Source organism: Dermacentor variabilis, chromosome 1, assembly GCF_050947875.1.
Source record: "Dermacentor variabilis isolate Ectoservices chromosome 1, ASM5094787v1, whole genome shotgun sequence".
Classification (NCBI taxonomy): Eukaryota; Metazoa; Arthropoda; class Arachnida; order Ixodida; family Ixodidae; genus Dermacentor; species Dermacentor variabilis.
This window is the reverse complement of record NC_134568.1, coordinates 179,910,812-179,928,558: the sequence shown is the minus strand read 5'-3', so window position 1 is coordinate 179,928,558 and position 17,747 is coordinate 179,910,812. Positions and strand designations below refer to the sequence as shown.

Genomic DNA, 17,747 nt, shown 5'->3' with positions numbered 1-17,747 from the left:
AATTATGTTACGAAGACAGACATCTGTGCCCACTTTCAGTCACTTTCGATTCCGCCACACATAAGGCCAGCGTGATCAAGTGGTTTCGACGAGAACCCTGGCTACTTCATGAATAAAGACTGGGTCTGCCTATGCGCTAACGTAAGCCGGCACGTGCTCGGCTTCGTGCTGCCATCTCCTGCGTCATGTGGTAGGTGGGGATTCGGCTCCTTCCCGGAGGCCAATTGTCGTCTATTTTCATTTTTATTTTACGTCTTTGTTCTAAATTAAAATTTTTCGAAAACGCGTTTCATCGCGTATCAGCGGCAGCTACACGAGAACTATGTCACAGAATTTTCTTATACGTCGACAGATGTGATGTCCGTTTCGGTTTGTGAATCGACTTACGTTCACTTTTCGCGCAAGCATGGAAGTTCGCATCTGGGGCAACGATTGCCTAAGCACGTCCTGGCGCCTAAAGTGCTTGTTTTTGCATCGGTGAGCATCCTAAGCTTGGTGATTTTGTGAAGGTTTTCTTTAACTTTGTAAAATTTCTCCTCCCAATTTTGCTCGTAATTCGGCTTTCTGAATCCTTCTTCGGATCACACATGCAAAGTAGTCGGCTTTCCTTTCTTTTTCTTCTTCTTTTACAGGATTTCGGTGTACAAAAACATTCGTGCTGCTGAAAATGATCCCTAATAATTATCGGTGAGGTTACCTGTAGTCACGTTTAGTTGTGACGACGCCCTTGATCCCGGTTGCAGGTTTCGAATAATTTGCACGAGCAGGCCACGGTACTGACTGGCGTAGGGTACGAAGTAGAAGAAGCGAAGGCACTGTTTCGGACTCTCCGGCTTGCTTAGAACTGCTGATGTGAGTACTCCCGACGATTTTTCCCACATGGATATTGTGTAAAAAGCATAACCTCCTGGAAAACAAGAAAACTTGCACAGTCAAAAAGAAAGGAAATGACAAAGTGATCTCCGTGTAATTAATTTATTCTGAAAACAGCTCGCGTTGCGTAAAACTTGTCTAGAGCACTGAAGGACGGTGATACTGCCTGAATTCGTTTCGCTGTTTGATTTGTTATTCTCTTTCTTGTTCTTTTAGCTTTCTTTGTTACATTTGCGTGCTGTCGTTTTTATTTTTTATCTTCTTTTTCTAAGTCTAGTGTAGCCACCACAAACGTGTATACTTCCCTCCCTCTTCGTTCCACAATTATTCCGACATAAGGGAGCCAAGACTATTTAAATGCGCAAAGTTTGTGGCTGTAGTGCATGAGAAAGAGTGGAGGCGACTACGAGATAAATGCAAATGCACTCAGCTAAAGTGCAGGTTGTTACAGACAACACTGGGAACGGAATCTTGGGGTCAAATGAACTGTAGCACTGTAGGGGCAAAGTTATGCTCCTTAATACATTACGATAAACTTGAACATGGAAAGTCCAAGATCAATCACAGAGGAAGCACTGCTTAAAAAGAAAGAGTAGCTGAAGCGTTGCGTATGCTCGCGCATTATTGGAACCGTACATATCGGTATCACCATTACTATTCCATTCTACTGCGCAGATAAAAACGTTTCAAAAGCCGAGCAGTTGCAGGTCCAAAAAACATATGTCACGAAACATTCACGTACTTAAGGAACATCTCAAGAATAATGCGCAGTGTAGACCAGTGAGTAGGTCGCTCACCAAAACGTGTCGGTTGCGGGCAGGAATGGCGTCAATGCACTGCGCAGATGCAGACACAAACCTGCGTGACTGCAACAGAGCCTCGCACTCCAGGCTTACCAGAGATTAAAATTCGCTTTTGCCACGCACTGGGGTGTTGACTCTAAATCAGTATAACACTGTACATTCAGCCTACCACTACGTTATGTGCATGTGTCACATGCACACTTCTTTGTTATTTTGAAATCAACGACCGTCAAACTCAACTATCACTGAACGTTGTTGCGCAATAACGTTCAGATACCTGTGACTCGTTTGTTATCGACTTGACGGAGACCCGAAAACCTCGATAAGGTCTCGTGTCTGTTTTGTCACACGCCGGCCAAAAAGCTCGGATAGTTGGAATTTAGACAAATATTTGTTCCAGCGCGTAAAAGTGTACATAGGTAAAAAAATGACCAACCCTTCCTCTACCTTAATACGGGGGTAAGTGAAACTTGCCCTGAGTACATCTGGCTTTCGTCACGGTTAAGTAACCCACAGTTAACGGTGCCGGATTGCTTCGGCCTCCCGCTCCCTCAGCTCGGGATTTTGTTGTCGTTGCTGTAGAATTGCCTGGGCTCAGGCAGCTCTAACGGCTGGATCGGCGCACCGACGGCGAGCCCTTTCAAAAGCGAGTTCTCGCCGCCGCTCGTCGAATGCTGCCCGTTCCTCGGGGGAACGCACAAAGCATGGCCGTCCTATCCGTTTTCCGAGACTGAACTGAACGGAAACGAAGCCGGCGGGCAGCGCGCGCGACATCCTTTCCTGCCCTTTCCCTCCATGGCGGAAGCGAAAAGGCGCTGATTGGTTGCGCGCGTGGCGTAAGCGCGCAACCAGTCAACATGCCCTATTGTGTGAGCTTTCCCGCAGATGCTCTGCTCTGGGAGCAACTGTCTTCTTTCCTTTTTTTTTTTTGCAAGACTTCGCTTGAAAAAGGTAACATGACAGGTAGAACGCCAATTCCAGAGTTTTACCTTTCTTGTCTTTTTTTTTTAACGTCTGTGCTGTCTTCCGTTTTTCCTTGCGCTCTGGAACATGTCTTTCGCTGTTTGCTTGTTCACTCTTAAAACGCCTGTACTACCAAATCATGAAACTTGTCTGCAGCATAATGAGTATGAAAAAAACACGCTTGAAGACGTACTTGCTTTTTCGGCACCAAAGCCAGGTTTCATAAGCTAAGTTTCAGCGGAACGGTTTACATGCTGCCACATTCCGTGCGGCCGGTTAACCTTTCAAGAGTAATTGAAACGGCCCGTGCGCATATTGACGAAGTCAACAGCGCTCACGTATTTTCACGGTCGTTGACTCTAGCGGTCGTTGAAAGTGCACATGCCCGAAGCGGTATTACTTCAAGACAAAGTCGATCAAACACTCGTGACGGCGAAATGCCTCTTTTTGTACTCCTCCTTATAAATTGCAAGAGTCCTGCAAAATTCGACTATAACTCTCAAGCTACATACATCGGCGCTTTATGTTAGTATTTAGAGGCACACAGGATTAAAAATATTGTTGCTGCGTTAGTGATGTCAACAAACGGTAAACGCGAAATTCGGCCTCCGTTGTACTGCACCAACATATCTTTCTTTTGCGCTCATGGCCTCCAATAAGGTGTGATCGCCTTTGCCGGGTAGATATAGTAAAACGTTGTGCAAAGGAACACAGAAAAATGTGGGGACAGCGTACCACGACGTTTTACTCGAGTGTGTATTGACGATATTGCTTTCCACCGGTTCGCGGACGTGCACTGCTTGCCTCCGGTGTCGTTCTTCCCGTGAGATTAGCGCGTGCCTCGCTCAAGGGGCTTCATGCAGGCGTTGTTTGCATCCAGGAAGAAGGCTAATTGCTAAAGCTAATGCTTGCTCGGCGATCTAAGCACCCTCCTTGGCTTCGTCAGCGACCATCTAACCCCAGGCAAAACGCTATTTCCCCTGAAGCGTATAATGTTCAGAGAGGTTGGCAAACAATTAATAATGACAGTATTCTTCTGTATGGCAACAACAATGAAGAAGATAGAACCTCTTTAACTGAAAAAGAATTGTCCTGAGTTGCATGAAAACGAAACATATTATAGTATCACGCTTTCGCCAGCGGTACCGCTGAGTACACGACGGCTAACGAGCCACTAATAGAGAGCAAACAAGCGAACAAACAAACGCAGCATGAGATTAAGAACACGCTAGCCCGCCCATCCCGAGCGGTCGCATCCAACTGCCGCTCCCGAGAACCATCAGCACCCCGGTACTTTTAGCACCAATATGTTCGCCCTTACATACCGTCCTTTGTTTGTGTTGTGTGATCCTTGAGGGGTACGTCTTTCGAGATACTTTGCCATGGAAGCCGTCGCAGCCACACATGTCCCTTCTGGTTGGCCGGGTCATTCGTGTAGCCGCAGCCTGAATTTTCAAACGTGCAGGAACCCTCTTGCGAAGCTGTAACGTTCAGGTAACAAACACGCATATATCAGAACATTTCGTATATAAAACATGTTCAGAAAAATATTTCTAGTCCATATTAGTCACGTGACCCATTACGTGAAGATTTTCAGACAGTCTTAATTTTTTTTTTAATCGTCGTTTAGCTGATGGTCACTAGCATGGCCAGACCTTTCGGAAATATCACAGCAACGAAACATATTTGCATGCGTCCACGTCTACGAGGAGGAGATACAAAACATTCTACATGGCACACCGGATGTGTAAAGTATACCAGCTATATCTATATGAACCGCTAAGGTGTGCAGCGCTAGTTCTTCTGAACCCATGGTGACGCTTGTGGGATTTGAGACATAATCGGTAAAGCAACAGTGTTGGACGGGTTTCTAATTTTATATTCAACCAGAGATCCAACGTTAGCGATTGGTTTACTTGGAAGGTGACTTCCTACGGACTATTTCTGAACGATTTTTTCAGGAAAATACGGTCGGAAACTAGTTTAGGGCACTTGTAAGGGGGGTTTATTGTTGCCAATAAAGCCCTTTTTCCCCTTCCATATATATTCTAAGTAGTGATGGCGGGTGTATAACTATTGTTCTCGTTTGTTTCGTTTAGTCTTTTTCATTCTTCAACATTATCAGATCTCTTCTGCGGCACGCCTATATCAGTGTTTTTATGTGTTAACTTTTATTTTTCCGACGGCATAAGCCGAAGCTTTCTTGATGACTTTATGATAGTATATTATTGTTGTGTCTACGCATTGTTTCTTTTTTCAAATACATGCGTAAACTTTGCTGTTCCATGTACAAATGCAACTTTGAGCATCAATAATATCAGCTTTTTTTTCACACCTGTGAAATAACAGGTCAGTCACTCTTTACTTTCAGAAAGCCCTTGCCGCTTTATGTTATGTTCTATAAGGCACAACTTCACGAGTATCTCTTTAAAATTTTTTTTCGCAATTTGTTATTTTCGCACACAAGTGTTTCTATAGGCTTTTTTTGCATTCAGCCTGCAATCCACCAATTGGTATAAAACTGTCTTAACTTACGAACTGCAAAAAAAAATTTCTGTTGCCTCCTGAAAGAACACGAAACCTTTTTATTACGCGCAAATCTCCTTTGCACGCTATACTAAACTAAAAAGCAAAAGACGCCAAAATGCCGGTATGCCTCATCAAGCATCCAGCACGCTACAGAAAGCATCGCACTAGTCACTGCAAGAATTTAAAGAATGTAACCTCACATGCAACGCTTGAATATATTTGAATGCAAAAAAGGAAACGTAATGAAAGGTATACGAAGATATAGCCACATAAGACGAACTAAAAAGAAATGCACTTCACGCGTAAAAGCGGGAAGTGACGTGCAGTTAGCGCCACCGGCTAGGTCCATGCAAGGGGGGGGGCATAGGTACAGAAAGAAAGGGGAACAAAGATGTGGAGAAAAGTACAAAGGGAAAAATAGCATAGGCACATAGCAAAGCAAAAAAAAAACAATAGTTATACTGAAAATGCAACTCGCTAATACACTGTGAAAAAATAACGGCAAAGACAGTGAGGCATTCGCCAGTTTTCTGTCATAACAGCACCAAAACAAAAAGGTAAAAGAGCCGAACAAATAGAAATAGTCTGCCTTTAGCGATGGCTGGTCGTCGGAGAACGCGCGCGCAACCACGAACTTCGTCGTTCTCGCCTTAAGGGTCCCGTGTCATCACGTGCAAACTTATTTCGCGTCAATATCAAATGCAGCTTGCTGGGCACTCAACAGGTTCAGTTCTTTCAGGGCTAGTAAGAAGTGATGAGGTTAATGTGTTCCACTACCAAAATACACTCGCATAAACAAGCTGCAGTTGTCGAAAAAAGTTGCGGTATCGCCCGAAATGCGGAGCATTGGTAGCGTTAGCGAAGTATTAGACAGCAATACGAAGTAAGGTTCGTACTTCCTTAGGCCGGGTCAACTTCAGTAATGTTTGGCTTTCTAACTTTAGAGAGGCATAGCGTTACGCGTGCACACACCTGATGACCGCGAGAGTTGGCTGTTGCAACGCTTGCTTGATACATGCCACACGGTCCAGAACCCATTAAAGCGCGTTATCCCATCTGAGCATTGTCTCACTTACGTGCTGGGCAATTTCCTGGCGTTATGGAAAGGTCGTCTACAGCCACAGTGCCGTCGGTGAATGCAGACTGAAGTTGAATCTGCAATCAATATAAAAACAAATCAGTTTAAATGGGCAGAAAGAGACTAATTGTCGTATTAAAGCCGGAAAGTGCACCCTGCGTAAACACTCGTTCCGCCCAGTTAGTCTGATGTAATGTAAAATATTATTGATAATATTCTTCACTGGCAATGGAACGGAACAAGAATTAGCCTGGATCCTTGGCCGGTTTCCGAAAGCAATGATATGCTGTGGATGCCGTCTTGACCAAAGTCAATTCACATGGTCAGGAATGCGAAACTAAAATGTGGTTCCAAACCAATAAGCAGCGACATCAATTAGGGCCGTGCGATTGAAGCGCGACTACATGTCGCGGTGGAGACACTAGTTGATTAACATTATGCATCCAATACGTAACCAATGGAAACATTTGAAAAACTACAGGCAATGTCATTAAAGTAAGAAAATGTGAACTCACAAGCTATTTGGTTCCATCCACGAAAGAGTACGAAACTGTGCAGGATTTATGAAGTTTTCTCGTGGCAATGCGTGCTGAGATATGCCGAGATTGTATTACTATATTTAACACTGTAATGTCGTCAAAACTCTCTTATTCGTAGCCATAAAAAGTAATGGCAATATATATGGTATTAACCTTATAAAATATGATCAGTAACCTTATTTTTTAACTGCTTTTCACTAAATATTGTGTTTTCGCTATGTCTTCAGTACTATAAAAAAACTACAGGTGGCACGCGTGCTGTGTTAACGAAGATTAAAGTGTGGTTTTTCTAAATATTTTCAATGTAATGTTGATATTATTTTAACACTGAAATAACAGATATATGTTGGTACTAAGGACACATGCATATGGTACTTAGTTCAAAATCTGAGTGAACCCGTTGCTATGAATTCATGGAAAACTCTCAAGGCTCACCAGTGTAATGCGTGCCCGTTATAGAATAATGCCTATAAATACAGCTGGGTATATTCACGCCATGTTGCAGTGAATACTCTCCCGCTTGATTTCGTACTTTTGTGTGCTCTGTTTATGCGGTGTGATGCGAACTGGCGTAGCAGACTATTTGGCGCAACAAGCCTCGAACGACAAACGTTGATATTTTTTTTCACCGAGAAGTTGGCCCCGCGAAATGTAGACAGCGCTGCCGTGCCTCCACGAGCCGCCATTGCAGGACGTATGGGCTTCTATGGCGCCTTCGCTACCATGTGTACATATATCTTGGTCTGGATATTGGGGCATACGCGGAGCATAAGCAAGACCACGGAAATGTCACAGTCCTTTTAGACATCAAGCGGGAATTTGACATTGTAAACCACATTCATATCCTGCTTGAACTTGGTGCGCACGAAAGGTCACTGCGGTGGATTTCAGAGTTATTTAAATGACAGCAAAGTATTTGGGCAGACTACGGAAAGAAAATCTACAGAGCATAATGTCACTCAGTGAGTACCACAAGGTAGTTTGTTTAGCCATTTCTTATCTGCATCATGACGTATTTATCCCGATGAACGCCATCCCAGTTACGCTGTTCTCTTTACACCGGTTACGTCTGCATTTCTGCAGTTTGGGCTCCAATGCAAAAGTTGTGTGAATTATTATTTTTATGTATTTTTTTACGATAAGGCTTTGACGACGCGAAGAACTTACTAACGGCAAGGGAGTCGCGTTGTCTCGTGCAAGAACTGTCGTCCTGCTTTTCTAGTGCAAAAGTTAAATTGCTTCCATCTTTACCTGTAAGGAAAAACAGTAGACACAACGCGAAATAGCATGTTTTTCTTGCGTAAAAATAAATGAGCAACTATAGGGGGCTCCGCTAATCAAATAACTTGAAGCACTAATAGCTGAATGTCATTTCTTGCTTGATTTTATGGCTCAAATTTTTTGCCAAATGACGAGGCCTTCATTTTCGGATATGTTCGGATATGACGTAAGTTAAGGTTTTATCACGAGAGATATTTTAACACGAAAGTGTTTTATGCCGAGGTCCATCATCAACTTCCTGTAACGGATGTGATGTCGGCGCGAACGTGTAAAATTAGCTCTCATGACAGAGATGGCGGCGCCGTCTAGGAGCGGTAAATCGAAATACTGCATCACGACGCTAACGAGGGCCGACAGTGAGCGCTCCGGTAGTCTCAGCGCAGTGTAGCCTCCAAGGCGGTGTAGCCTGGTGTAGGCGGTGTAGGCCTTCTGGCGAGGTGACGACGCAGTTTCCGCACATGGTTTCTCTTTCGCATCCCATTAGCCTGTGACGCCTCGTCGCCTACGCAGTGGAGCTTCAACATGCATCAGCAGTGCTTAAACGCCACCTACTGTTTCGTTTGCCATAGCACCAACTAAGAAAACTGCTGCGCTAAGCGGCGCAGAAAGCTAACGACGTCGACGGGTGAATCTCGCTTTGGTCCGACACGAGACACACCAGCGTGAAGCAGAACGCCTTCGCGTGTACGCGGCGCACGCAGCGAACTCTGCCACGCGCATTCCTGAGGCTGAGCGCGTCGCAACTCAGCCGGCTGCTCAAGACACAACGGAGCCTCACCAAAATGCTTGTGCCTTCGCCGAAGCGACTCGGCAGCTGAACGCCGCGCGCCAACAGGACGCCACGCGGCAAACAAACCTGAATCACGGTCGCCGACCCGCAAATCGTGCGCCTTTCGCTGCAGCGGACCGTGAGTTCACGAAACGAACATGCAACAGCTTCTGTGAAAAGTTTCCCTTTCGTGGGCTACCGAATCCTATGAAAGAGGGATCAACCATATCTTTTTGCTTCCATCGTTATTCTTTATCCTTACTTACATTCCACACTCTTAAAACGATTGAACGCTTTGGGGTGTGCATTTGTTCCACAATGATAATCGTCATCTGCCTTACTCGCGTTTCCTTTCTTGAAAACTCGGCGCTCGCTACTTTCCTGTCCAGAATGCTGTGTCACACTGATAACGTTCAAGCCGTTCGTGACCGGGAAGTACCGGGCTCCAGCGTTAAAAAAAGGAAACGCGGGCAAAACAGATGACGATTATTGCGATAACTGTCATCTGTCTTGCCCGCATTTCCTTTCTTTAACGCTGCCAGCCCGGTACTTCCAAGTCACAAAGGGCATGCGCGTTATCATCACGACAGAGCATTCTCGACAGGAAATTAATGAGCGCAGTATTTTCAAGAAAGCAAGCGCAATCAAGACAGATGTCGATTATCGTTGTGTGACAAATATACACCCCAAAGGGTGCAACTGTTTTTAGAGTGTACCGTACTGTAACATCAGGCGCGCTTCAGTTCAGTGCAATTACGAATTAATATTTGAGATGGGAATCTCACCTTTAGGGCATCGCGACGGTTGTCGTAATAGACCACCTTTTGCCAGAGTCCCATTTCACTCATTCGGCCTCTTAGGAAGATCCGTGTGTCCAAGAACCTTTTCCATATGGGCCACCTTTCGGCAGTTGACGTGAATTGCACGACAGGAAGCCGCAATGCGGATATGTGCAGCCAGGCCATAAAGCATAATGGGCCCCTGGCGGATGTCTCTAGCACTGCTCGGAGCTGTTTCCTCCGTCGCATCGCAGGAAACGTTGCGCGAGCGTACAATCCGTCATCTGCGTGAAATTGAGATATTTTGCCACTGAAACCTGTATTCATAATTGACGTAAAGGCAATAAACGAGTATATTACAACCTGTATATAGGAAATTTTTCTTAGTGGACGTAACCAAGACCACCGCGGTACCATATTACCCGGAATGGAACCTCGGCCTTTTCCATTCTGAACTTGTGCTGAATCGATTGCACCATTAGGATGACGAGTACGTGCATGCGTTAAGCCCAGACTAAGCTGTCCGTGCTGCATGCGGAACGCTCATGCTAGCCGCAGCGTTCTGTAGTGCGCTAGTGGTGTGCAGGTCGGTCGCAGCGGTGGTAGTGAAAGTGAAAACACGAGAAAGCGCGTACAGTTATGGCAGTGAAACCCTTATTTTTTAACTTTTTTGTCGGCGTCTGCGTACTAAGTACACTGCCAATGGTGGAGAAATGAAAGTGCTGCAGCCGCGTAACCTGACACGCCGGCAGGGTGGAAATAGTGCTATTCAGCGAGCATTAGCAAAAAAGTTGCAGTTTCGGCCATAATTCAAAGTTATTACATGGTATAGCTGTAGGAATATTACGCACAGTAAGTCTTGCACTGTTTCATGTGGTATCGGTTGAAGTAAACATTCGCAGGTGCGCGCGAGCGACTTGCTTTCCAGCAAAAGTAGAATAAAACATTCATCAATGACGAGCTCATGTCATAGTTTATGGAAGTTGAGCTCGCCGGTAAGGTGAAATTATTTTCTTTTAGATGCAGTAACATGGGAAGATACGTTATAGCTGACTATTCCAAATCCCCAATTCCTTACCGAAGCAACTATAGAAAATGAAAAAGGCAAAAAGTTGTTGTTGTTGTTGTTGTTGTTGTTGTTGTTGTTGTTGTTGTTGTTGTTGTTGTTGTTGTTGTTGTTGTTGTTGTTGTTGTTGTTGTTGTTGTTGTTGTTGTTGTTGTTGTTGTTGTTGTTGTTGTTGTTGTTGTTGTTGTTGTTGTTGTTGTTAGCATCGGCATGGCATCGAAAACATCGAATCCCGGATAGCAAAGAAAGGTGTAATGTCTAAATGACGAAAGAGCGGAGCGAATCTATCTGTGTGTTTACTATGTGTTATTATTCGAAGTGCTCTTTTTTGTAAAATTACTATTTGATTTAAGTACGTGTTGTACGTAAGTCCCCAGGACTCCACGCCGTAAGTCATATTGTTTTGAAAAAGGCAATAATACAAAATTTTTAATGTGCGAAGCGAGACGAACTTTCTAGCTTTTATTAGGATAAAGCAAGCCCGTCTCAATTTGCTGCTTACTCGAATTATGTGAGGATTAAAATTGAAAGCTGAATCTAGAGTTATACCTAGATATACCTGTTGATCGACTCGTTCGAGGGGGTTTGCGCCTATTCGTAACTCATTTAAGCTATATGAATTTTTATATGGACTAGAGAACACAATGTATTTAGTCTTTGAGGTGTGTATAGTTAATTTATTTTGCAAAAACCACTGGCACATCTGAGAAAGATCACTATTTGCGTGCCTTTCGAGCATATTAGGGTCATGACTAGAGAAGAGAAGGGCTGTGTCATCAGCGTACATAATAGTTTGGGCATAATTCAAAGCACCTGGCAGATCATTTATGTACAAGGAAAAGAGTAATGGTCCCAATACTGAGCCCTGAGGCACGCCACAAAGGATGGAATGAACGCTTGATACGGATTTGTCGATTTTAACACATTGCTTGCGACCAGAAAGATAGCTTTCGAAAAACTGCTTCGCTTGACCTCTGAATCCATACCGATGTAGTTTTGATAGTAGTATATCATGGTTCACAGTGTCAAACGCTTTTTTAATATCAACAAAAATGCCAACTACATACTCTTTGTTATTTAATGCTTTGTTAATAAATTCACTTCAACATTTTACAGCCGTGGAAGTAGATCTGTTTTTCCTAAAACCGTGCTGGTTATCTACTAGTACGTTATATTTATCTAGAAAATGGGTAAAACGTTTCATCAATAACTTCTCAAATACTGTGTTAAGGGCACTAAGTATTGGTATTGGTCGGTAGTTCTGGATGTCATCCTTACTACCGGACTTGTATATTGGTATGACTTGAGCTATTTTAAATGCGTCTAGATATGTGGTCATGTAGAAGGATGCATTAAATAATTTTTCTAAATGCCCACTCAGTTCCTCGATGTGCTGTTTAATGACGAGTAAGGGGATCTTATCTTTACCTGGCGTTCTTCCTCCAGTCATTGTCAGGCGCACGACCACTCAACTTGACAAAGCAGTTGAGTGGTCGTGCTCCTGCTCCCAACAAGAGATACTCTGCGCTTCCACACCTTTCTTTTTTTTTTTGATGTACCTAACGCTGCCAACGGTTCACGTCGTCTATTTAGTTTGGATACAAAATTGTCGTTTATCTCATCGTATGGCCCTGCCAGTGGCGTAGCAACAGGGGGGGCCGCGGGGCCGTGGGCCCGGGTGCAAGGGGCCAGAGGTGGGGGGGGGGGGTGCCATACGCCTGAAGACGCCCCTCTTTCTGCCGGCTTGACTGAGCGCAAATGGCAAAGAATACCCCGGTATCCAGTAGCCCGAGCTCATGTACCCGATGCGTTGTGCCGAAGAATTGTCGGCTGCAGCTCTATCAACACCCCACGAAATACTTGCACGAATGTGTGGGCTAAAAAATTTAATTCGCAAAATGGTCGCTAAACTATTCGCCTTAGCGGAACGTTTCATGTGGGGTGCGCTCATGCCGTGCGTTCATGCTGGGAGCAGGAATCGCTAAACATACAGTGAGGCGTTGTAAGGCGTTGAGGTTCTTGGGTCCCTCTTCCGTTCAGAGCGCGCAGCGAAGACGAACAAAAACAGCAGCAAGAGGGCGTTCAACGAGCGCACCCGGCGCTCTCGTTTACGGCGAAGCATTCGTTGAGAGCGACGTTGCATAAGTGCGGCCGTCAAAAGTCGCGAATGGGATTCTCTGGATCGTCTTCAGACTCGGTGCGGCGGAAGAGTTTGGCGGCGTATGACTCGACAGGCTGTATATAGTCGCGGGCGCCGCGATGTTCAGCTCGCTTTTACTTCCCCTCTCCCATTCACTCCGAGAATCCGCTGCGAAACCTGCCGTTATGTTTCACGCTTTCCTTACCCTCGAAAGTCTAAGAAAACTGTTGTTGTTGTGTGACTTCATGTCGCAAGTACAGTGTCTGTGTCAGCTGCACAGAATTTTACAAAAAAAACGTGAATTTTGTAAGGATATCTCCCAATATTCTATGAAGTTATGTGTCTTTGTGATTACTAGGAATTCGGTAGCGTGAAAAATATGGCAGATAAGTAATAACCATATCCTTAATAATCCCTCAATTAGTACTTATAGAGGAAGCACTTCAATTCCATAATTGAGGACTCAAAGTCATATTATTAATTCAACAAAAGCTTCTGAAACGAAATCGTTTTGGGCGCTACAACCTACAGTACTTTGGCACTGCGGGCGGCGCCCAGTATGGCAGTACCGAAAGAAATATGAAATACTGGACCAGTGAGGTTGATCCCTCAACCCTCTCCATTGCGAGCGCAGACCAACAGGTTTCGCTGGCACGGCTTCATCGCGGTATTTCTTTCTTTTTTTTTTTTTTTTTTATGGTGACGCCAAGAATCGACGCGAAGCGTGCTCTATTCTGTTCCCAATATTTTGGTGGTACCGCAGCTCGGATAATCACGTTTGTACGTCCAGCAGCAAATAAAAACAGGGCTTTATTGATCAGAATGAAGAGAACTCGTAATTGTAATAACATTGGCGCCCGCGCAGCAAGGAGGCAGATGGTGCTTTCCGTTTTTCTAATATGGTGGGGAGATCAGCGTCACTCAGACACAATTTAATTTTCGTTTTCGTTCAGGGCTGCCCATAGCCAAAATACTGCGGGCCGTAGTGCCTACGACGATTTTTGTGAAGTTGTTGTTGGGCAAGATATGAATGTCGGCCTTCAATTTTGCAAATGAAATGTTGCCGCTAAAATTGGTAGTTAAAACTTTATAATTATTTTTACTTGTGACGTGACCCGTATTTGCAACGATGCCGCATTTGTATTGGTTGCCAAGCCTTACAGTCTGACAGAAGATGTGCACATGCGCTTATCACAAGTTATCAGTGCAGCACCCTGTATTATTTGGCGCAGAAAAAACAGCGTGTACTGGCCACGAGCTGCACCACTGGAAAAGCTGGCGCCACCGTCGGCGTGACGTGCTAGGAGGGATCACGTGGACATAGCGGCCGCGTCGGCTGCTTCGGGAGCGCCGAAGCGAGCGGAAAACGAGTTTAAGTTCCCTCGTACGCTGTAGTCCTCATTTAGTGGTGAGATTTTCCCGCTTCGAGTGTCTCCTTTACAACAATTGAAAGCACTACAATAGGTAGTGGCTGCCTTTGGAGGCGCGCAACATGGTAGGTGCCGCAGTGCCGGACGTACGCAACGGAGCCCGTTGTCAGCCTTATTCATACGTAGCCGCAGGACAACACGCTGCGTGAAGCTTGGCTCGCGAAACATAAAACCGGCAAACAGTCATCGGCTACAACTCGAGTATGCAGCAAGCACAGACGCGAGGAAGATTTCTGCTACGGCGCCGGGTCTGCGATGTTCGAAAAACGCGCAATGAGACGCTCGCCCGAGTCCGCTGCCCAACTAATGTCATGACGGTTTGGTCTATGAACTTGTCGATGCTATAGATACTGGCAAGTTCACTGGAGGGGAAAGGGAGCGGTAAGAAGCACATTAAAAAAGGCATGGCATATGGTCATGTTTGTGTTATGAATTAATGCACTGGATTACAAGAAAAGAAGCAGCGGGAAATCGCACGCTGAGAACATTGATAAACATATAGCGCGACGCAATTCGAGAAATAATATTGAAACGTCCAAGAATTTAGAAAACAAAAAAGATTGAATCGTCGCGACGGCACATCACAGTCCCCGTAGGCGTCGAAGTCCCTACAATGAAATTATTTTTGAACAGCTCTGATAGCGCCCACGCAACAATGGTTGCTTGCATACTGTGAAATGCTCATATTCTGCGGCCTAAAGCTCATGGCAAGGTGCGAAAGCGCGCACGCGGCGAAAGCGAAACTGCGCGGAAAAGCAGGCAGACGCGCAGTCGGTCGCTGCGAAGCTGTGCGATCGCTGCATTGAGGCTTCATTCTATTATGCTCCGTTTAGTTATACAAAAACTATAAGAACATATTTCACATAGTTTGCTCTCAGCGTTTGCCTACCTTTCACGCAAGAAGCCGGTTCGGGAGACTGCATCGCGGCGACCGCGCACAGTGGCGTTCACTGTACGTATTCGGTAAAGAGATAGCGCCTGTAAACGATTCTGTGCTTTCAGTTTGCCCAAGATTATTATTTAGACAGTAAAAAACTAATCTCGTTTCGAAAGTACTTACAGAAATGTCCAGGAGAGCTCCCGCGTGGTGTTTTCAGTGAGCGCTGACAGCAAAACCTATGAGGAGCGCGCCGCGTGATCCCTCATACTACGCCAGCGAGGCGCTTCCGATAGATGGCGACATCGTAACTCCTCGCCGCCGATACCTGCTGCATTCGCGATCTCTGGGAAAGAAAGCGGAGAGGGGGACCGGGGGACGTGCGCGGTATCCAAGGCGGCTGTACTGGTGCTGAAACCCGGAAATTGTCGATATCCTCGCCTTCCTCGACTACACCCGGGGAAGGGGGGGGGGGGGGGGAGGGTGACAGAAGACCTATGGGCCCCGGGTGCCAGATGACCTAGCTACGCCACTGGGCCCTGCTCTATTGCAGCACCAGCACACCATAGAAGCCTAAACTCGGCCGCCGGCCGCTAAATACCTGCTCGTGGACTGCATGCGGCCCGTGGATCGTATGTTGTGCAGCACTGTACTCCATGACCTGACATTTCAAACGTTTCGTTGCTGGGCCCTGCACTGAACCTCGGGGGCAGCAGAGGTACTCTCTATTCCACGCCTTTGCAAAAGAAATTTTCCAACTGCAGGTTGCCAACCTCTCTCGTGTTCCTGTGATAGTTCCGTTCCCGTGAGTGCTGTAATAGGAAGAGTTACAGGAGCACACAGGTGGTCCGTGTGTGCAAGTTGATAGAGCGCTTTAATCTGATAGTATACTACCTAAACTTCTGGCTGAATCAACGCTTTGAGTTCCTCTGTATGGACACTGGCAGTTGGCAGTGGAAGTTATTGCAATTCTTTGACAGCGAACCGGCTGTAAGCGGTGGCGAGTGGTGACACTCTCACAATGAGGTTGTCGTTATTCCTTAAGGGATAATTTAGAATTCTTTCTGACCGTCGCCGCAGTTTTTGACTACACAAGGGCTGTAATCAGCTTTCAGTATTGGACATTAAACTTGCGCGCACTGGAAGATGTCTGAGATTGCAGCACGCGTCGTCTTTTTGCGCATGACTGTCGTAACATAGGGTTATATTATAGTTTGCATCGTCTTCCGAGCATAATATCCCTCGTGAAACATTATTCTAGTCAGCCACAAAATGCGTATAACAGCAGGCAAACAAACAAACCTGACAGAAAAATCACAGATGATACAAAACAGAACCTTAAACAACAGCGTGACAACGATGACAGCAAGTCCACGGTACGATATCTCACACGTAGTGAGCCAATGATCGAATCCTTGGTAGGCACATAAGGGTTTTTTTTCTTGTGACTTCTACTGCCTACCGAAATCTAGATGGTGGTGAATGTGATGACATCGGTGATAGACACGACGAAAGCTCTAGGAAGTACACCTCTATGCTATCACTGCAATACTAGTCACACATCAACCATACTTCCATAAAATTATGCGAGAATTACGAATATTCACGGTTTAAAACTATGTTCGCCATGTGACCTTATTGTTTTGGAAGCAAGTACGCTTGGCCGACATCTTGAATATTTAAGTTAAAATGGTTGACTGAAGCATTACCCATGACTTTATCACTAGTGATTTATTCGCTAGGTATTTCGACTAGAAATCACGATGAGAACACAACAAATTACACTTGCTCAAAAAAAAAACACGAGTAATTTTATTGTTTTCTACAAACTGCCAAATACACATATGCCGAGGCAGTTATTATGCACTAGCAACAACGTCACATAAACACAGATATACCGCCGCTGCAAAATAATAATTCGCTGACCAATTCAATATACCGGGTGGTCCCAGTTAATTTGGATCAAGATTTTTTTTAAGAAACCCAGGAGCTCTAGAGAAATTGTGCCGACTCCATTATAACGGCAGTCATGTGAAACACTTAGTCACATGACTAAGTGTTTCAAACACTTAGTCAAACACTTACAGCCAGTGTTTTTTTATCACGAAGTATTAATTAATTGCTTTTTAGTGAACTATTAAATTATTGCGTGAATCGCAAACATGTTAAGTACAAAGTTGTCATCATCATCATCATCATCAGCCTAGTTACGCCCACTGCAGGGCAAAGGCCTCTCCCATACTTCTCCAACTACCCCGGTCATGTACTAATTGTGGCCATGTTGTCCCTGCAAACGTCTTAATGTCATCCGCCCACCTAACTTTCTGCCGCCCCCTGCTACGTATCCCTTCCCTTGGAATCCAGTCCGTAACCCTTAGTGACCATCGGTTATCTTCCCTCCTCATTACATGTCCGGCCCATGCCCATTTCTTTTTCTTGATTTCAACTAAGATGTCGTTTACCCGCGTTTGTTGCCTCACCCAATCTGCTCTTTTCTTATCCCTTAACGTCACACCCATCATTCTTCTTTCCATAGCTCGTTGCGTCGTCCTCAATTTCAGCAGAACCCTTTTCGTAAGCCTCCAGGTTTCTGCCCCATATGTGAGTACTGGTAACACAC

The 17,747-nt window shown here is 45.2% G+C and overlaps 1 protein-coding gene across 1 annotated transcript in view; it reads right to left on the bottom strand.

Annotated features, from left to right (window-relative positions):
- The window catches only part of LOC142588573 (MAM and LDL-receptor class A domain-containing protein 1-like), a 273,168-nt gene that overhangs the window by 218,912 nt on the left and 36,509 nt on the right, over positions 1-17,747 (bottom strand). The window contains exons 3-6 of the mRNA XM_075700413.1: positions 9,621-9,898; positions 6,245-6,323; positions 3,965-4,120; positions 698-907 (exon numbers count right to left, since the gene is read on the bottom strand). Of these exons, the coding sequence (XP_075556528.1) occupies positions 698-907; positions 3,965-4,120; positions 6,245-6,323; positions 9,621-9,898 (723 nt within the window). The remainder of the gene's footprint in view (positions 1-697; positions 908-3,964; positions 4,121-6,244; positions 6,324-9,620; positions 9,899-17,747) is intronic.